The 21,903-nt window shown below is 34.3% G+C and overlaps 1 protein-coding gene across 6 annotated transcripts in view; it reads right to left on the reverse strand.

Moving 5' to 3' along the window:
* Positions 1–21,903, reverse strand: part of LOC150102202 (ral GTPase-activating protein subunit alpha-1) — an 800,562-nt gene that overhangs the window by 346,425 nt on the left and 432,234 nt on the right. For all 6 annotated transcript variants that reach the window (XM_090398990.1, XM_090398987.1, XM_090398991.1 and 3 more), the window contains one exon: positions 12,293–12,401. In XM_090398990.1, coding sequence (XP_090255116.1) covers positions 12,293–12,401 — 109 coding nt within the window. The remainder of the gene's footprint in view (positions 1–12,292; positions 12,402–21,903) is intronic.

Below are 21,903 nucleotides of genomic sequence, written 5' to 3' on the forward strand. Positions count from 1 at the left end.
TTTAATCCTTTATCCAAGTGTGAGCAAACAAAGTTTGCGCCTGAAAGTTGGTAGCTTGCTCCACCTTTGCAACGAGTTGCCCGGGTGTGTACCACCTTAACCCAGTCCTGAAGATACTTTCAGGCGCAAACTTTGTTTGCTCACACTTGGATAAAGGATTAAACTAAATTTATTATACTCTAACCAAGTGGAAAATAAACTTTCAGGTCCTTTTTTGTGTGGTTTCAAACGATGAAATTACCATCCATGCATCTCCACTTGGTTTAGTTCTACTTGAGATAAAATTTTACTTTCAAGATCTTCCATAAAAAGGTCAAAAGGTCAGCACAAGATGATGAGAGATAACTGAATAGAGATAACTGTCCAGAAAAGATAACCAATTATCTTTTCTGGACACCCTAATTAAGAAGCAAACGAATGGTTGTCTCAGCCTCTTAGTTTACCAAAAACCCACAAATACAGGACGTTATCTGCACCGTATTTTTCGGACCATAAAATGCACAATAAAAGGACCATAACCTTTTTACATAGAAAAATCGACTTAAAATTGGGGTGGGTCTTATGGTCCGAAGGTAACATTAAAATACGAATCTTTACACTGTACCGAAGCTGTTAGCGAAGTTCAATTACTGGCGCAATATGTTAATAAAATTAGCAAGTACGCCACTGAAGGTAGGTACCTAAGTTATCTCGCTGCATGTGGGTGAATCACCGATTTAGAACGTCAATAGTCATTAGTGTGTAAACATATATGCTTTTGTACGGTTCATTTGAATTATTTTTTTTATAAATCATTAAAATTTTTATCTTAAAATTAGAAAAAATGAGTGTAAAACAAAAAGGACTTTCATATAACGTGAGTTATAAATTAAATGTGATAAATTATGCAAAACGATATGGAAACAAAGCAGCAGAAAGACATTTTGGTCCACCACCACCACCAACAGAAAAAATGGTTTGCGAGTGGAGAAAAAAAGAGAAACAATTAAAACTGCTATGTAAACACAAGAAAACATTCCGTTCGCACCTAGAAAAATGGCCAGAATTAGAAGTACAAATGAAAAATTGGGTAACAAATCACCGAAACATGGGAATATCTGTTTCTACGAAAATGATAATTTTTGAAGCGAAACAATGGGCAACTGCTAATGGAATTTTAGATTTTACTGTATCACCGTCTTGGTGCTTTAGATTTATGAAAAGACACAGGTTATGCATGTGTACAAAAACCACTCTAGCCCAAAAAATGCCGACTGACTACGAAGCTAAAATTATAGAATTCCATAGATTTGTCATATCAGTGAGAAGGAAATTTAACTTTCAGCTTAATCAAATTGCAAACATGGAAGAAGTGCTTCTAACCTATTGATGTTCCTTCAAATCAGACAGTAGATTCAAAAGGCACCAAATAAATAGTGATCAAAACAACAGGTCGAAAAAACTCACTACACTGTAGTTTTAGCTTGTTGCGTGGACGGACCAAAACTATCCCCCATGTTAATCTTCAAGAGAAAAATGTTACCGAGAGATGAAATTCCTAGTGGCGTTATTACCACATTCAAAATAAAGGCTGGATGGACGAAACAGGAATGAAATAAATACAAAAGATATGGGCAAAACATCCAGGTGTGTTGTTTAAAAAGCCTGCGATGTTGGTGTGGGATCAATTCAGAGCACATAAAACAGAATCAACCAAGAAGCTTCTAAAAGAAATGAATACAGAATTAACTCATTCCTGGAAGCCTTACAAATCAATTACAACCTTTGGATGGATCTATTAATAAACTATTTAAAAATTTTATGCAGGAAGAGCGGAACAAATGGATGGCAAAGCCAAATCACGATGTTATAGCAACAGGACATTGAAACGCCCAACAATTTCAGAAGTATGTACCTGGGTGAAAAATTCATGGGAAGCTGTGAAAGAAGAGACAATTATAAAGTCATTTGAGAAATGCGGGATAAGTAATGTGATGGATGGTACCGAAAATGACAGTTTTTTAAGGGAGTGACAACAATAGTTCAGACGAAAGTAATATGAACGGTGACATTAACGAGATCAGAGATAGTATCGAGAGTGAAGACGAACTGAATACTGCTAATGATTGTAACAATAAATAAAAATTAAATAAGTATTTGTAAACATCTTTATATAATAAAATATTTTTTTTTCTAAAATTCGTCTCATAAATTTGGGGCACGTCTTATTGTCCGAAAAATATGGCTTTCCTACATCTGATAACTGGTGGCAGCATAAAATAGAGACAGTACTGGAAAACAAAACAGCAAAAATTCTCTGGGAGTTTCGAATACAAACTGATTGGCATTTGGAACACAATAGCTGTGACATCATAATTATCGAACATCGACATTGCAGTACCCAGTGATAACATTAACAACAAAGAACTGGAAAAAATTACTAAATATCAAGATCTGGGAATCGAAGTTGGCAGGCTGTGGCTTAAACACACTAAAGTTATCCCAATAGTTATTGGTGCACTTGCCACAATTTCAAAGAAGCTTTCCAACTATTTACAGCAATTAAACATCAACAACACCCCATATGATCCACAAAAAACAGCATTACTTGGAACAGTCCATATTTTACGATGCTACCTGAAAGACTATTCTTAGATTCTTGGGTAGAATCTAAATTGTTCTGTATCAGCAGTCAAATTGTTGTTTAAATCTTGTTTTGACTGTGTATCAATTATGTGAATATAACAAGTGGGACCATAAAACAAATGAAGAAATTTTACAATCCCTGAATATAAAAAACAATTACATACTATATAAGCAAATATAAAAATAATGGTTAGAACATCTAAATGGAATGGACAACAGGCAGACTGTCAAAAATACTATACGGATATAAAATAAATGGAAAAATAAGAATTGGAAGACCAAGAAAGTGATAGCATGAGACTGGAACAGGCCATTTGACCTAAAATTCACGATAGAAAAACAATGCTAGTTGCCAACTAGAAGAACTTTTTTTGTAAACCTTTCTTTGACTGGTTCCCATGTAGTTGATTTCTCGCACAAGCAAGGAGCCCCATCATGGAAACTCTGTTTTAATCACACATTTCAAAAAAACTAGCAACAATTATCTGTCCATCTCTCTCTCTCTCTTGAAAAGCTTGATTCAGTGATAGCTTCAGCTCATTATCAGTGAAGGTTTGAAGTATAAACACTGCCTACTAGTCTTTAATAAAGTTACAGCTAAAGAGACTATGCCTACTCCCTTGAGAATAAAACCATTACAGAAATTATATATTTATTAATTATTAGTGAACAATGGCTTCAGTTAACTGCCTGAAATCACACCACCTTAACAGAAAAGAAATACAAGAACATATATTCATTTTGAACTGCTGTTAGCAAGTAAAAAGTTTCATCCTTTCTTTATAATAGCCAGAACTGTTTTGTGATAATGATTAAAAAAATATTTTGTGATTCCTTTAGAAAATCATGAAAATAGACAAGTTCAAGAGAGGAAAATAATATTAGTTCTAGTTGGTCATTTCTGGTTAATAAACTACTGCTAGGATATGTACAAAATAGCATGTGTTCTGATCCATTTGTAAACATAGAATTTCATCTCTTAAAAAAATTTCTGAAAATAGTGCAGCTATGAATGCTTATGGAAATGCACTTTGGAACTGTGTAACAATTTTAAAGCGCATTTTATTTATAATAAAACTATTACAAATAATTTTTTCCCTAACATTCCTTAAGCCAATTCAGCACAAGAAAACAGCTGCTTGAATCCACTTTTGTTTATGTCATCATCATCATCATCAAATTCCTGACATGTACCCTTAAAGGGGTGCACAGGATATGATAGTACAACATGAAAAATTTACATCATTACAAACTTCCTATCTACAATTTTCCTCCAAATCAGTCTGTTACTTGTCAAGACTCCAACATTATCAGATCTTATATTTCTATCATCTAAGGCACTTTGTACCGTATCAATCCACCTATATCTTGGTCTTCCTCTGGGTCGTTTTCCTGCCAACCTTACAGAGAACACTTGTTTTGCTAATCTTTCCTCACCCATTCTGTTTAAGTGACCATACCACCTGAGATTAGCTCTGCTAACGCATTCCTGTATGCTGACAGTGTCCAGTTCTTTCCTAATATCCTCATTTTTAATATGGTATTGTCACTGATGCCATCTGTTCACGCCTCTAATCTTTCTCAGGACTCTCATATCTGCGGTCACTAGTCTTTGGTCAAGTGTTTTACTTCTGACCCGGCTGTCAGATCCATAAGTTAAAACTGGTTTGAACACTGTCTTCAATACAGCTAATTTAGTGTTCAGGCTAATTTCTCTCATATTCCATATGAATTTATTCAATTGACTTCCTACCATACCAGCCTTGTTGATTCTGTTGTCTATTTCCATATTTAATTTACCATCTTCACTAAAAATCATGCCTAAGTAGCTAAAATGTTTTGCTTGTTCCACAGGTTCCCCATTCAAAACACAGTTGACATTTTCAACGATCTAACTATTTTCATTGTCTTTGTCTTTTTATTGATGATCTTCATACCATATCTATTACAACAGGTATTCAATTTAGTCATGTAATCTTGCAAACTTGTAGAGATTTATTTAGAAGTATAACATCGTCCGCAAAAAGCTGACATTAACATTTCCAATTCTGATATCATGTTTAACACCACTTTCCTTTTCATAATGTGATCCATATAGATAATGAATAACAGAGGAGATAATGTACATCCTTGTCTCACACCAGATTTAATATTAAACCATCTTCCTGTACTTCTTTCAATTCTAACTGCTGACTTACAACTCAAATAAAGACTAAGTATTGCTTGATATAATACCCCATTGACACCATATAACTGTAGTGTATTGAATAGCTTCTCTCTTGGCACCTTGTCATATGCCTTTTCTAGATCGATAAAACCTAAATACAGATCTTTGTTATATTCTCATGCTTTCTCAACTATTTGTCGTAGAGTAAAGATCTGATTCTGACAGCCTCTATTTAGCCTGAATCCAGCTTGTTCTTCAACAAGCTTTTCTTCCACAATTCTTCTCAACCGTTTCTAAGTATACTGGCATAAATCTTGCCTGGAACACTCAGTAGAGATATACCTCTGTAATTCTGACATTCAGTTTTATTTCCATTCTTATATATGGGTAATATTAGAGCTCTACTCCAATCATCAGGAATTCATCCCTCTATCCAGGCCTTCTGAACTATGCAGTGCAGCCACTGTAAGACTTTTATACCCCATACATCAGCATTTCTGGTCGAATATCATCTACTCCTGCGGGCTTTCCACATTTCAAGCCATTGATCACTTTTTCTAATTCAAGTATGGATATGTATTCTGACTGTATGCCTGTTAAGTGTTTTTTACAACTATGCTATCATTGCTTGTTTCATTTACAATTTTTTGAATTACTCCATACTTCAAGGATATCTTTTTCTCCCATTTTCATGTCACCTTTATCATCTGTAACTCCTTTTACAGCACTCTTTCGTCCATTTCTAAGCTTCTTCAACAACCTCCAGAATATTTCGCCACTTCTTGATATTTATTTTCTATGTTCTTGCCAAAGTCCTCCCATGACTTTTGTTTAACTAGTTTTACACACAGTTTAGCTTTCTTACATTTGTCTCTGTATTCTCCAAGAGCACAAGATGTTTATGTACTAAGATAAAACCGAACCTCTAAGTTCAGTTTTATCTTATAAAACTGAACAGATAATAGAAACAGATAATAACAGTTAATAGAAAGAAAAAGTAAAATAAATGTTGGCAGTAAGATGAAGTTAGCATTTGTTAATCTGCATTAGATGTGTGCATCCAACAAGATAAAACTGAACCTCTAAGTTCAGTTTCATGTTCTGACTACTATGCAGCAAGGAGGTTTTCTCAAACGTTTATGGGAAAGACTGATATAAAAGAACTTCTAGCCAAGAACTATTAGGAATATTCAACTGTGAATCTGTAGTACTACAGGTCAGTCTGCCTGCATATCTCCTTACACTAACAAAGCCTTTGAGATTAATTAGTAAACTTTATGCATGACACACTGTTACAATTGTTCATGTTAAAAACATGAACAATTCATAATTAACACAACTAGTCCCAAGGAATTAATTATATTAATTTATAACTGACATTTAATCATTAGGTTTAATATTTGTAGTTCAAAAAAAAAATCTATATCATTACTTAATATCACAGAAATGCATACTTTATGCATGTATTTAAGAATAAACCTAGGTATAGAAAATACTCTTCTCTTTACTTTAGTATACTTTTAATTATTTTGATTTCAAAATCATTGTAAGTACTGAATTTATTTTTCTTTATTAATGTAATATATTAAAGAAAAACATTCTAGATATCAATAATATCAAAGAACATTCTAGATATTAGTAATAAGAAATATAAAAATAAATATATATAAATAAATTTAAAAATAGATATCCTTTGTATATATTGGCATGTTCATGCGCCTTTGTATATATGACTCAAAATTTCATAAAATTAATATAATACTGGTCAGCAAGGGACTAAGTACACACAAAGTAAAACAAAAAAGCAAAATTAAAGACAGTCATCTAATTAAATGTTTGTATATAAAATTAATAAAAAGAAAAAGTAAAATAAATGTTGGCAGTAAGATGAAGTTAGCATTTGTTAATCTGCATTAGATGTGTGCATCCAATATCTAAAATACTCATTATTTGAAATATACAAATATAGTCACATTCTTAGTTGTTTAAAAAGAAATAGGTTATTTCTTATGCTTCTAAACATGTAACAATTGACAGACATTCAAGACATCATGAGAAATCTTTATATTCTAATAAGGATTCTTTTATAACTGTTAATGAAATGTAATATTAAATTTTACTAAATTAGAGAGCATATCTACTTAAATTTTTGACTGTCAATACCAATTATAACATACAGTGGAAAAGCATGAGATAAATGAATATTTCCTCTTTTTTCTGCTAACATCCTCTTCAAGTATTTCTTTAAGAATGACTGGGTTGTTTGTAATTATAGCTGAGGCAACCAAGAATAGGAGACTGGTGTATTATGTAAGTTAATAGCATGCATCTTCCTAGAAGGATGTCTAATTTGGAAGAAAAAAAACAAAAAAAAAAACTCAAGTTTTTTTATCCCAAGGAGGTAAAACCCAAGGAGACTCTGCCATCATATAAGTTTCCTAAAGTTAGGAAATTTCATTCAGCAGTTAACTATATATTACATAAAGTACTCATTTAGGTAACTGGTTTAGTAGCACAGATGTGTGGAGGAGATGAAAAAGCTTCAGTTGGACATCAGTTAACTTTTGGACATTCACTTCCTAATAGAGTTTGAACACTGGTCTTTCCAACTAAAGGGCATTATCATTACTCAATGATCTATGAAATCTAACTTCAGAATGAATCACTGAAAAGTGACTTACTCAAACTGGAAGATAGTTGATTCTTCACAGGTATTGTGTAAAGAAAAAAGTGGAGTAATACTGTTATGCCATTTCAATTTGTGGTTGAAGGACAGTGGCAAGTATACATGAGATAATTGTATTTGTATTATTTTATTATTATTATTATTATTAATTTTATGGCTATTTAGCCTATTTTTGTTTAGGAGTGCCCTTTTTATAATGTCATTGGCTTTTTACTCAATTTTAGGGCATTACTGAAGTTTTATATTGATAGATATATGAAGAATATAAGAGGGAAAATTCAGATATACCTTTGTAGGATGTTGCTGGATGTCTTCTTATTCAGCGGCATCCCAGCATGTGATGATATACATTCATCTGCTGTTAAAGGAAAGAAGTATGATTGAAAGGAAGGGGATTTGGAAAAAGTGGGGATAGAGCAATGTGGGAGAATAATTGGTGAGGCAAGGAGTATGTGAACTTTTGAAAAATCAAGGTCTTTTTATATATATATCATTAAGGGTGGGCAGAGAATATTTTGGGAGGGGGGGAGGGGACGAGAATAGAAACAATTTTCTGGAGAAGGATATGATAGGATAAGTTCAGTGGTGGGCGTGTCCGCGCAGTTAGCCTAGTGGCTTTGCGCTTCGCAACCATGGGGAAGGAGTGTCCTGGGTTTGATTCCTGTCACCGACATGAGGAGCTTAAAAGCCGAGAGCTGAGGAGCCTAGAAAAAAAGGTAGAAAGTGCAGCCATAGCCAAGTTAGCCGGTCTTGGGCGTGGACAGCAGGGTTTTCTCCCCATCCCCCAGTTTATCTGGGGTTTTTCATCTCGCAAGCAGGCAAACCGGCCCCGTGAACACACACAGATCTACAGCCATAAATACTTAACCCCCATGAGGGGGCTCAACTCGTCCCAATAAGGACGAGGAGGGAAAAGGGAGGAAACTCCATATGAATAAATAAATAAGTGGTGGGAGTAATGGGGTGTGAGCCATTTTGACAGTGCATCATTTTTGAAGCTTGTGGGGGAATTGGGGGCTATGTCATGTCGGCTTGGTGTTTCTGTCTTTGATGTATCAGTGTTATTTCCTATTGGTCGGAGTCGTGACCTAATTTTTATGTTATGGAGCTTCCAACACTGAGAGATTATGTAGGGATGGTGGACGTTTATTGAGTTTTTGTCACACTTTATGGCTATCATTTCCAATATTCTAAGCATTGTTTTGTTATCTTGTATATCTATTATTATAGCCGTGTCAATTTGCGGGGTATGTTTCTGTTCAAGGGCATGGACTGCTATTTCTGTTTTCTATACTTTGTATTCTGTGCTTTTTATTGTTTAAATGTTCTGGAATAGGGATGTTACAGTCACGGAAGTGTTCTTGTAGTCTTGCCAATAAAGACCTGAGAGTAGAACCAGTGTAGGTGACATCACAGTCTTTTTGGCAAGGAAATTTGTAAACAACATTGTGGTGTTCTAATATTTTTTTTGTGTGTGTGTGTGTGTGAGATTTTGTAGGTTTTTTTGGGTGGTGAACACCAGTTTATAGTATTAGTATACAAATACATTTTCAAACATACTAACTATAAACTGGTGTTCACCACAAATCAACATCACATGTTTAAAATCTGTATTGGCATGTCTGAGATTCAGAGTGAGCTGATACTCAGATGTCTATATTTCAAGAATATTGCTGTAACTGCAATATATATATTGGCATTATCAAAGTATTGGGAGAGCACTATATTTCTGAAAAACCTAAACTGTACTCACTCACACAAATAGACAGGTCCTTACTTGGCTTTGACTGCACTTTCTACCTTTTTTTCTAGACATACTCTCCACCAATTTTTGAAAATATGAAACAATTATCCTGGACTCTTCCTTTGACATGAACACTAATGCGCCACCATTAGATACAAGAGTTTGGTCCTACCTAACATAGCAGTTCATTCCAAATGTATTCTATTGAGTTTAGATGGGCACTCTATGCAGGCTAATCAAGTTTTCCCACAATGCACCATATCACAAAGCAGCATGATATGAAGCAAATGTCAGGTTGAAAGTTACATGAAGACTGTCATAATATACAAGATATAAGATGTACTGTATTATGCTAGTGGCCACACTGGATGAATGGACTGTCTCCACTCTCCAACCAACACAGCAAAAGTGTGAATCCCAAACCTACTATCAGCATGAATATTTGTAAATATTCTGAGATGGTAGACAAATTTCATCCCATATTGAGAAACCATTACTTACTGGATGAAAATATGGAATATTTTAAAGTGGCTTGAAAAATGTCCATGTTTTGTCTCTAGAGCAGCATTTTTGGATAATCTAATGCTTTCAACACTCAGTAATACTAATGCTAATATACTACTATAGATTTACACTATTTGGTTGACTGGATAATATATCCACTGTCCAACTAACAGGTTGCAGATTTGAATCCTACTGTGACATGAATCTCTGAGAAAGTCTTTAGATAGATGATTTCTGTTATGAGACCACAACAGTTCTTATTTGAGACTGGACTTGAAAAGCATCATGTTTATTTTCAAAATGCAGCATTTCTGGCTTCAAAAATGTGATGCTTCATACACACTTGGTAGAGTTATAATAGAAGATATAGAGGAAGTAGGGATCTTGTGGTAATTACATGGGATGAAAGTATTCCTGCTAAACCAGCCAGAGAGTTGTGGAGATTTAAGATGTTTAGCACTGTTTTTCAGAAATTAAAGTTGGAAGTGTAATAAGAGAAATAAAATTATTACAATGGTGATCACAGGTAACACAAATGTCCTGGTGCTAGGAGCAAAAAATATTGGGTTAGTTTGAAGTAAGGTTTTATTATTATTATTATTTCCCAAGACCTCATGGTGTCAAAGACTCATCTGGAAGGTCCTTTTATCACACACATCTCATCATACCATGTCTTAAACACACTCAAACTCCTTGCAGACACCACACTCTCAGGCAAGGCATTCCAATCATTCACAACTCTGCATGAAAAAAAACCTGCCTCTCACTCCCCTACTCACACCCTCTTTATACAGTTTCCAGGGATGACCTCTGGTTTTCCCCTGATCTCCCACTATTCTCTGTAGAATTTCTCCACCATTGATCTTATAACAACCCCTTACCAACTTGTAGGTCTCTATCATATCTCCCCTCTTCCTTCTCTCCACCAGACTCTGCAAATTACATCTTCTCAATCTTTCCTCATACTCAACATTCCAGAGATCAGAAACTACCTTAGTCAGTCTCCTTTGGACCCTTTCCAACATCTCTTCATCCTTCTGAAAACCCGGTGACCAAATCTGGGCACAATAGTCCATGTGTGGCCTAATCAAAGCCTTATACAATGGAACAAGAATCTTCCTACTTCTACATGTCAATGTTCTCCGCATCATTCCCAGAAGTCTTTGTGTTGTCTTCACAATTTTGGCGATGTGTCCCCTAAATTTTAGATTCTTATCCATTATCACCCCCAGATCTCTTATTTCCTCTACCTCCAACAATATATTCTCACCAAGCATAAATTCTACATCCCATCTTTGTTTTCCAAATTTTAAAACCTTACATTTTGCAACAATGAACTCACATCTCCATTTGCTTGCCCAATCACTCAATTTATTCAAGTCTTCTTGCAAGGCCACAACATCTTCCCTACTCTTTATGGTTTGTCCCAACTTTGTATCATCTGCAAATAACTGAATATCTCCATCCAAATTTTCACCAATATCATTAATATACAAGTTAAATAGTAATGGCCCTAAAATTTTAAGTGCAGGTAAATCCAATTATGGGTGTAAGAAAGTGAAACATACTGGTTTATGGCTGATGATACAAATTAGAAGGGAATTCATAATGAAAATAGTTAAAAGGAAGACAACAATAGTTATGACTGTGATGAGAACAGCAATAATTACACAAAAAAGGCACCCCCACCTCTGGATACATATATCTGAGCAGTAATTCAAGGCGATTACTGCTCAGATAGATTCCAAAACACATTGTGAAATGGATGGAGAATGCCGATAAGGTTAAGATAACTGCACTTAAAAGATATATAATGAATTTTAGTACCATGAGTGGACCAAGGATTACATAAACTGGATACCTTCTCTAAAAACTATGGTTTTATGTCACTCAGGCTTTTGCAATAAGCAAATTAACAGTATAATACTGCATGATGAAAAGTATGTATCAGTTCTTCCCCAAACTGCCATGATAAACTTCCAGTGCTATCAGTTTATACAAATGCCCATTTCCAAAATTGGATGCATATGTATAGCTCCTGGTGGCAAAATGAAAATGGAATTTTTGTGGGTGGTAAGCTAATGGGATGACTGTTTTCAAGGGCTTCATCAGCATGTGCAACATAAATTGGATTTCTTATGATAGTTCAATATCATAATATGCAGCATTGAGTTAGCTTTCTTACAAGACAGAGAATTCAATGGATATCCTAATAATGACAAAGTGGATTCTTCTAATGTTCTGGATTGATTAAAAAGTATTAAAGTAAAATCTGTAACATCATGTGGATATTCTATGCATCAAAGTTTTAATACAGATCAAGTGCTATTCACTGAAAAAATAAAATGCAGTGATTAACATCTCATATATTCTTCTAGTTTAGACAAGATTCCATATAACAGTAAACAAATTAGCTAATATATTGTAATAAAATCTCTTAATTCATCTGCCTAATAGTTGATTTTTCATAACCAAAAAAAGAGAGAACACTCTAATGTACATTCATTTTAAAATTTTAAACTCTAATGTACACAAATATATTGAAAATTACAAATCACCAACTTACTGTAAGAGCAGCAAGAAGAACATTAATAGCTTCCCTTATCTTAGAATGGCTGGTTTTAAGTGTAAGCTCTTCATATAAATAAATACCCAAACTACTTAAAGCAATACATCTGAAAAAGAAAATTCTCCAATATTCACTTGGTCTGTTTGGAATAGAACAAAATTAATTACAGCAGGTAGTTTTAAAATTATTTCACAAATGAGCATGCTGAAGTCATTATATTGCATGTGTAAAAATCCAAAAGTAGAACATAACTGTCTATTTCATTATGAGAGAACATGAAGATGGGAGAATACTGATATCCAGACCCATTAACCACCTTACCGGCCATTGTGGATCAAATACGCATCCTCCTACGCTTCGTATCCATCATATATTTCAATATGATATCAATGGTATTACAATTCGAATATGTACTTCGCATGCATGATAACTTTGACATCTGTAGATGCCTTGGCTGGTAGTGTGGTTAATATTATATATATATATATAGAAATTATATGTGAACTGCCACAAATTAACACTGTTAATTTAAATGCAACAAATACTTTGTAAATCAAACTGCTGATAGCTTGTAAGATATTTGCTCACCCACTGAATTTTGTGTACACTGCACATTCCACTCTAATCGTGTGTTGGAAAACAATTGAACAACAAAAAGGATTGATGTGTTATATTATACATAAATTCTGATCAGCAAATTTCTGAATAGGTGAATGGACAGAAAAGGACCAAATTAACCAGGTACTTTACCAACATTTCATCCTTAGATTTTTTTTTCTTTTAATCATATTCCCAGAAATCTCTACAGAATTCTCATATTTAGTTTCCAGTCTTGGAAGAAATTCCACCCACACCACCCCACCTTTCAAGATCCATATGATAATACTGGTTTGAATACTGTTTAGCCTACCATTAGCTGGAATTGGATTGAATTCCATTATACTGATATGCTGTATACCAGGCATGGGCAACCTTTCCTAGTTCTGGCCCTTGACTCGGAGACAGAATTACCATTCTGTCTCCGAGTCAAGGGCCGGATCAATATATTAAAATAAATTAATATTAAATGAATTAAAACAAGTTGCTACTTCATATTTCATTTATTTATAATATAATGCTTTGGTATAAAGCTCTACATAAATTTTATAATATAATGAACGACATAACAATTTAATGTGAAGATTGGCCTTGTACTTCAACTACGAGACTATCAATATTGACATTGATATTACCTAAGGATAATCGCATAGAATTTTTGAGGTTTTCGTCCGTTATTCTTCTCCGAATTTTTGATTTATTGTATTTCATCCTCAAAAAAAAACTGTTCACACATATATCTGCTGCCGAAAAGATAAATGATTTTTCTTGAAAAGGCGCATAAATTCGTATATAGTCATGCCCTGACTTACGCGAATCCAGAGTTACGCGGTTTCTTATATGTACATATTCCTGTCCTGCTTCACGCCTCACCACTAGTCGTATCTTTCTGGCACCGGCCACATGCTGTGAACAAGCACTGACGTGTTTTGCGTGGTCTTCATTCATACACGAATTTCATAGTCTACAAACCTTGCAATTGTTTAATGTTATGTTCTTGATAAAAATTTTATCACATAAAAAATAATAATTTCGTCCAAAGGAAACAAGTCCGATTCTTCTACAGCTAACAAGAAAAGAAAAACATTGACTTTGGAAACAAAACTCAACATTATTAAGGATTTTGAAGGTGGAATAAAAATCTGTGAGCAAGTAAAGAAGTTCGAGCAACAGGAATCCACAGTAAGAACAATCATAAAAGAAAGGTTTACAGATTTTGGAGGACATAGATTCTAATGAGGAACGAATTGTAGCCACAAGGCAAGTAATAAAAAAATCATTGGCTTGCTAAGAAGAAATTTTGCGTGCCAAGAAAAATACATTATGCCGTCAGACAACTCTATTAGATTTTATGAAACCATTGACATCGAAATAACTTTCTTTTTTTTTTAATGTACTAAAAACTACAATTATGATTATATTTCTTAAAAAATATACGTGTTTTTATAAACCTTTGGTCCCAATTAACTAATATTTTGTATGTTTGTATATATAAATTACATGCAAAATTATACCCCGAGTTACGCGAATTCGACTTACGCACTTTTTGTTGGTCCCACCTACCACACAACTTCAGGGTATGACTGTATTTTTCTTCGACCAAATAAAATTTATAAAAATCCGTCAAAGCAATGTTGTTAAATTGTGTTTTTAACAGTAAATCCACCTGAAGCTCAATAAGTTCCATCTGTAAGTTTTCTGGCACATTATGTACATCAGCATCCATCGGACGAGCAAATATAGCGAATGTGGAGTCTTTGTTTTTGAAGTCAGCAAACCTTGTATCAAATTTCTCTATTGCCTTCAGTTCATCTCCATAACAATTATAAGGGATATTTTTATGACTTGCTAGAGTAGGAAAATGATAACAATTTTTAGCTCTTATCTGACTTTCCAACAATCTTAGTTTATTACAAAAAGCTTTGACATGTCCATACAGTTCATGAACTGATTGTCCTTGTTTTTGGAATTTAAGATTCAGTTCGTTTAGGTATCCGATGACATCTACAAGGAATGCTAAATCACACACCCACTCATCATCTTTTACTTGGTTAATTGTGTTTCCTTTTATGTCCATAAAATCTGCAATGTCTTGTCTTGTCTTAGATCATAAAATCGTTTAAACATTTTACCTTTACTCAACCACCTCACTTCACAATAATAAGACACATCTTCATAATCCGAAAATAGGTCTGCCAAATACTCCTTAAATTGGCGGTGATTAAGTGCACGTGGTTTAATAAAGCTAATACTGGCTACTACAACTTCCATAACATTTGTGAATTTAATTGATTTTGCAACACAGATTTTGTTGGTGGATAATGCAGTGAAAATTTGTTACATTTTCTGGAAGAATTTGTAGTTCTATTGCTCTTTCATGAACTTTTCCAATAAATCCCTTCTGTGCACCAACCATTGCAGGGGCTCCATCAGTGCATATGCCAGATAGTGAACTCCATTTAAGCCCAAATCTCTCGAAGACTGTGTTGACTGTTTCAAATATATCTTCACTGGTAGTTGTTCCTTTTAACGGCCGAAGCGCCAATAATTCTTCTGTGATATTGAAATCTGCATCAACTCCTTGAAAAAATATTGCTAGTTGTGTTGTATCGGAGGCATCAGTGCTGTCAATCAAAGCAATTGAAAATGCTTCCAATCTAGCAATCTTCTCTTTTAAACTTTTTTTGATATCATCAGCCATAATTTCTATCCGTCGGACAATAGTACGTCTCGACAAACGAATATTCTCAAAGTCTTTTTTTTTCTTTTCAGGACATATTATATTTGAAACATCCAGCAGACATTCTTTGATAAATTCTCCTTCACCAAATGACTTAGAATGCTTAGCGATTTTTTCGCTTACCACAAAGCTGGCTTTGTGGTAAGCGAAAAAAAAATCTTTGCTTGTTGAACATTTGCTGCTGGGTATCCAAGTTCTTCTTCAACTTCTGTATTTCATCTTTTCGTAGTTGTCCATCAATTTTTGGGTGATCCACATGTCTCGAAGTAAATTGTCACTTCAAGTTGTATTTTTTGTTGACAGATATGGATTCGCTGCACAGCAAACATACAGGCAAACCTTTATTCAGAATAAAATAATAATCCTCTGTCCAGTTGTCTTGAAATTGATGATTCTCTGCATCTACTTTTCTTTTTTTTTGCAATAACCCCTGACATTGTCCCAAATTTATAAGCGATATTCAGAACTGTCAAACAAAACTGTCTTCTACACCACAGGCACTGAACAGAACACAACATCAATGCAGGCACTGAACAAAGCACAACACCAACGCAAGTACCGAACTGACATGTTGTAATGCGTTCACACATGCCGCTAGTCAAAGTGAGAAAGAGACCTTGGTTGGAGAAAACAGTGTTTTTGCACAAATCATATGACATCAGCTTAACGTGAGTTAGTAGAACACACCATGTTTTCTCCCACCACGAATCAGACAAACTTCACTGAAATAGATTAGGGCCAGATCAAAAGAAGTAGAGGGCCAGATCTGGCCCGCAAGTTGCCATATGTGCTGTATACTGTCATCTGTTTCTATATTTAATTTTCCACATTCACCAAAACCAAAAATAAATTTCTAAGTGATGTTGCCTAAATAGCTAAAATGAAAAATTGCTGATTGCTACATTTGTCTCATTAATTACTTATTATTAATAATATTATATTATTATTATATGACACCTCCAAGGAGTCCAAAGGTTCATCGAGGGAGGGCACCTACTCTACTTCTCTCTCTGTTTCCACCAACTACAATGAACCACAACCATCTACTGCTCACCACCACCCTATTATTTTTACAGACAATCACAAACATCCATGCCCACAGCAGGATTTGAACCTGCAGCCTTTTTGGCTAGAGAGGAGATACGCTAACCACTCGGCCAACAAGACATAGCATACAGCAATCCCACGATTAATGAACCTAATGTGTTCTTTAAAACAGGTGCATTAATCAAATATAATAACCTATGGGCAAAAGTATATTCATTCCTCAAATTTCTTTTACGACCCTTAATTTTTTTTTTTTTTTTTTTTTAATAAAAGAATTAGGGTATATCTCAGGGCATAATTAAAGGAAATCCATGAAGCTGAAAGACAATAAAACATATTCAGAATATAAATTTATTATTCTACTTCTTAATACAGAATTGAGTAACGCAGTTTGGCTGGCATTCTGTTTTTTTTTTTCATACAAATGACGGTATGGCTCTACTGCTTCTTCCTTCATTAGGGTCAGCCTCTAAGAATTGCTGCTTAAAAATGTCGATTGTACAAAAAATATTTTCAAATTGTTTCTGTGAAATCTCTTTGAGTTTGTCAGTGATTAAATTTTCTTTATATTCTTCAGGATCTTTCCACTGCACATCTAAATTTAGCAGGTCAGAATCACTTAATTTCTCAGAATGAGATTTAATTAACTTAGATTCATTTGAAAAGCCTCTAAAATTGTTTGCAATGTTGGAGAATGTGCTTCCAAAGGCTCACATATTGCTAGCAGTAATTTCATTCAACTTGTCGACTTTATAACCAGGATGAGATTTCTCTGATTTGGCCAGAAAAGTCTAGAAGACATTTGCTACCAAAAAGGCCTGTTTCATGGCATTAAATATTTGTTGGTCAAAACAGCCCTCCTCTTCCACAATTTTCTTCAAAATCTCTGGATAATTTTCAGCCACCTCCTTATCTGCACCTGCAGCTTCACTTGTGATTAGAACATTATGCAGACTATTTCTCTTTTTGAAATGCTCAAACCACCCAGCACTAGAGTGGAATTCTTCTTTTCCATCATTGATATGTTGCAAAGAGACTTAATGTTTGGATTTAATAAGGTCAGTGATTAGCAGGATCTGTTTTTGGTTGCAATCTTCGACCCATATAGAAAGTCTCTCTAATTCAATCATTATAATACTTTGATTTTGAATGCATGCATGATGAACTTGAAGCAGCCTTACCTTTCTCTTTGTATTCAGCAGCTTTGCTTAAAATTGCTCATATAGTTGATTCACCCGTTTTTGTGTTCTTGTCCTATCTTTGCTCTGGACTCGCTTTGTTCAAGAATTAAGAATTATAGACACATAAACAGAAGATTATTTTAATATTTGCCAAATATTTCAGTCTGAAAATAACAGACTACCTTCAATGGCTACATAGGAACAGTTTTTTAACAAGGTGGAATACCAACAATTGATCATTCAAAAGTAGAACGAACCACGTGATGTTACATTGCTAAGTATTAAAGAGAGGAAAAATTTCATCAGAGTGATGATTAAACTATAGGTATTAATTCACAATTTCATGTAATAATCTTAATTTATAAATAACATTAGACTAATGTAGGAATTATAAGTCTCAATTTAAAAAAAAAAAAAAAGTGTTATCCTGATTAAACTTTCTCATATTTTTGATAAGGAAATACAGTCATTTTGATTCAAATTAGGGCGTTGAAGTAAGGCCTCAGCATTCTCTGAATAGGTGTTCAAATTTATAGCGACATCTGTGTAGTAGGTGAGTCTTGGACCAGAGGATGTTGTGGCTTGTCTCTATCCTGTGCTAAGCTAATCCAGACTTATCGCATTTGTTGTGCTAAATGTATGGTTGATGTTCTTGAATTCTTTTTTCTATAGAGCATCCAAAGTAGGACGATTGCAGTTACAAGGAACTTGATACACACCAGGCAGAGACATAGTTGAGCGTTTATCTTTAGAAGAAGGGAAATAGGTGGATATTTTGTCGATAGGTATATAAGTAGTTGTTAAATCATATTTCTTCAGAATTCTTGAAATTGGTTCTGAAATCCCGGAAGTATATGGAATTGGAACTCGACGTATGAATCTTTGTTGTTCTGGATTGGATTGTTGGAATCGAAAAGATGTTGTGTACTTTTTTCAGAGAAGCCATTTAATTTCATGTGATATTTGATAGTTGAAAGTTCTTTCTGTAATTCATGAGAAGTTGAACAATTAGTTCTAGCTCATTGGATTAAACATTTTATGATTCTGTTTTTTTATAAGGATGTTGAGCAGATTGTTTGAGAATATAACATCGAGTAAAAGTGGGTTTTCTGTAAACTGTTGTTGATAGAATACCTGAAGTTGAATGGATGAGGAGGACATCTAAAAAGGATAACTTGTTGTCTTTTTCAATCTCCATGGTAAACTTAATACGAGGATGTAAGGAATTGATTCTGGCTAAAAAGGCAAGGAATCACTGTTATGAGGCCACACTGAAAAGATATCATCTATATATCTTACCCAAAAAGATGGTTTAGGGAATATAGATGAAAACAGGACATCTTCTAGATGTTCCAAATAAAAGTTGGCTAGAGCAGGTGAAAGTGGACTTCCTATGGCCGTTCCTTCAACTTGGTTGTAGAATTTGTTTTGACACAAGAAATATCCAGAGTGCATCACGAAATCAAAGAATTTTATAATGTCTTGTGGGAAGATGTCAGCAAGTAATTGTAAAGTCACTTTGAGAGGTACGTTAGTATATAGATTCTACATCGAAGCTCACCATAAGATCAGTAGGTTGTAATGAGATATTTTTTAATTTATTTAGGAAATCCGAAGTGTTTCAAAAAAGAGCGTGATTTGCCTATATATGATTTTAATAATTTCGCTAAATATTTAGCTATGTGATAAGTAGGTGAATCAATACAGTCCACTATAGGATAAAGAAGAATATCTGTCTTGTGTATTTTAGGTAGACCATAAAATCTAGGAGGTCTTGCGAAATGTGTTTTTAGCCTTTCTATTGCGTCTGCATCTAAACTTATCACCTCATCTAGAAGGGAATTTAATTTGTTCATTTTTCTTTATTATTTCAAGTTTTTCTTCCAATGAGATTAATAAATTTTGGCAGTAAATATGGAACATAGTGTACATGAAAATAGTGTAGCACTGTATGCAATTAAAAAAATAACTTTGTAAAATATTTTAAATCAGTATAACGAAATTATTTCATCTCGGTGAGTGATTTTTAAAATAGTTAGCCATAAAAAATGCATAAAATAGACAGAAATTTTTTTAAATCAGTAGCATTTATCTTTAAGATGTGTATAGGCGAAATAATCGAATTTGGGTATAGAAAAAAAATTATGTGCTAATTGGAGGCAATTAATCGAGGGATTGTTGTATTTAAGAGAATAATGTCATTTGTAAAAAAAAAAAAAAAAAGAACTTAAGCTTAATATCTCCTATTGGAATATCATTATTAATATATGGTCAACTGCACAGAGTCCAAAGACTCATAGGTGGCAGCCCACACTTACTAATAATCACAAAACACTTGAAACTGCCTCTGGCAATTCCATTCTACATATTCACTACTTTCTAAGCAAAAATTATCGTATTCATGTTCTTGCTAACATACTTTTAAACAGGGCTGCCCCATGTAGGCGTGCAGGTTGTTCACCACACAAAGGCTGCATTTTACTTGATTATATGTATAATAAAATTTATTTTTATGGCGTCATTTAAGGAATCCCAGGGGGTGTACAGAATATGATACTACTACTACCACATGAAAAATTTACATCATTACTAACCTCCTATCTACAATTTTCCTCCAAACCTGTTACCTGTCAAGACTCCAACATTATCAGATCTTATATTTTAATCTCCTAAGGCACTTTTTACCATATCACTCCACCTATGTTTTGGTCTTCCTCTAGGTCTTCTTCCTGCCAACCTGGCAAAGAACACTTATTTTGGTAATTTTTCCATTCCCATTCTGTTTAAATGACCATACCACCTAAGATTATCTTATATTTTTATCTCCTAAGGCACTTTTTACCATATCACTCCACCTATGTTTTGGTCTTCCTCTAGGTCTTCTTCCTGCCAACCTGGCAAAGAACACTTATTTTGGTAATTTTTCCATTCCCATTCTGTTTAAATGACCATACCACCTAAGATTAGTTATGCAAATGCATTCCCGAATGCTGACAATGTCAAGTTCTTTCATAACATCCTCATTTTTAATATGATATTTATTTAATTTAACATGAACTGATGCCTCTAGGTCAGAATCCCATCTAGTCAATGCAATGATAACATTCGTGCCTCGCATGATAAAAGGCAGCACTAGCCGGAATTGCTTTTGTACTGTCACGACTGGTTGGTTCTAGTAGTAAGAGTTATACGTTGGTTAGACATAACTGGTAATTAGTTTACGGAATTAACAACGCATATAAAGTATATTAATTAAAGGTAACTTTAATGAATAACTTCTATATTTCGGCAATGTCACATTGCCATCTTCGGGAACATAAAGATATGGTATGTGCACTCAGGAACTAACACAAAGCAAATGAGGAAGAAAGCAAGAAACTAATATTGTTCCTAAAGTCCTAATGGTGCCCTCTTGCAGGCTAATTTGGTAGTCTTGGCAGTTGGGCTGAAGTTCTCATAATGAAAGTCTCCCAAATTTGGGGCAGTTTCATGCACCCAAATTTGTTGAGGTTAGGAACGTTTTTTAGAGCTGCTGAAGATTCTTTGAATAATCTTTCGTATTTAAACTTGCTGCGATGGATTATTTTTGTTTTCTTCCAAAGAATTTTATGGTGGGTATCTAAGGCATGGTCAGCCAGCCCAGAGCGGCTGTACTGGTGAAACCGGATGTAGTCTTGGTGTTCTGAAATCCTGATATTTGTTGTTCTGCCTGTTTGGCCAAAGTAGGACAATTTGCAGCTGCAAGGGACCTGGTATACACCAGGTAGGTCTAGGGGAAGTGGTTGGTCTTTGGTAGAGCGGATAAGGGATGCCAACTTTTTATATAGTCAGTAACAGGAAGTAAGGTCATATTTTTTGAGGATACTGGTTATTTTTTTAAGAGGTGCCCTGGATGTAGGGGATGGTGATAGACTTGGTGTAATCTTTATTGTGGAGGGGGGTTGTGGTTTACAGGTTTTAGTATTTTTTGGAATTTTTGGGGGTTATAGCCATTGGCTAAGAAAGTGTTGAGGATGTGGTTTAGTTCAATAGTCAAGGCCTTG

The sequence above is a fragment of the Typopeltis vanoorti genome, chromosome 10 (assembly GCF_054136105.1).
Source record: "Typopeltis vanoorti isolate ZY-2024b chromosome 10, IOZ_Tvanoo_1.0, whole genome shotgun sequence".
Classification (NCBI taxonomy): Eukaryota; Metazoa; Arthropoda; class Arachnida; order Uropygi; family Thelyphonidae; genus Typopeltis; species Typopeltis vanoorti.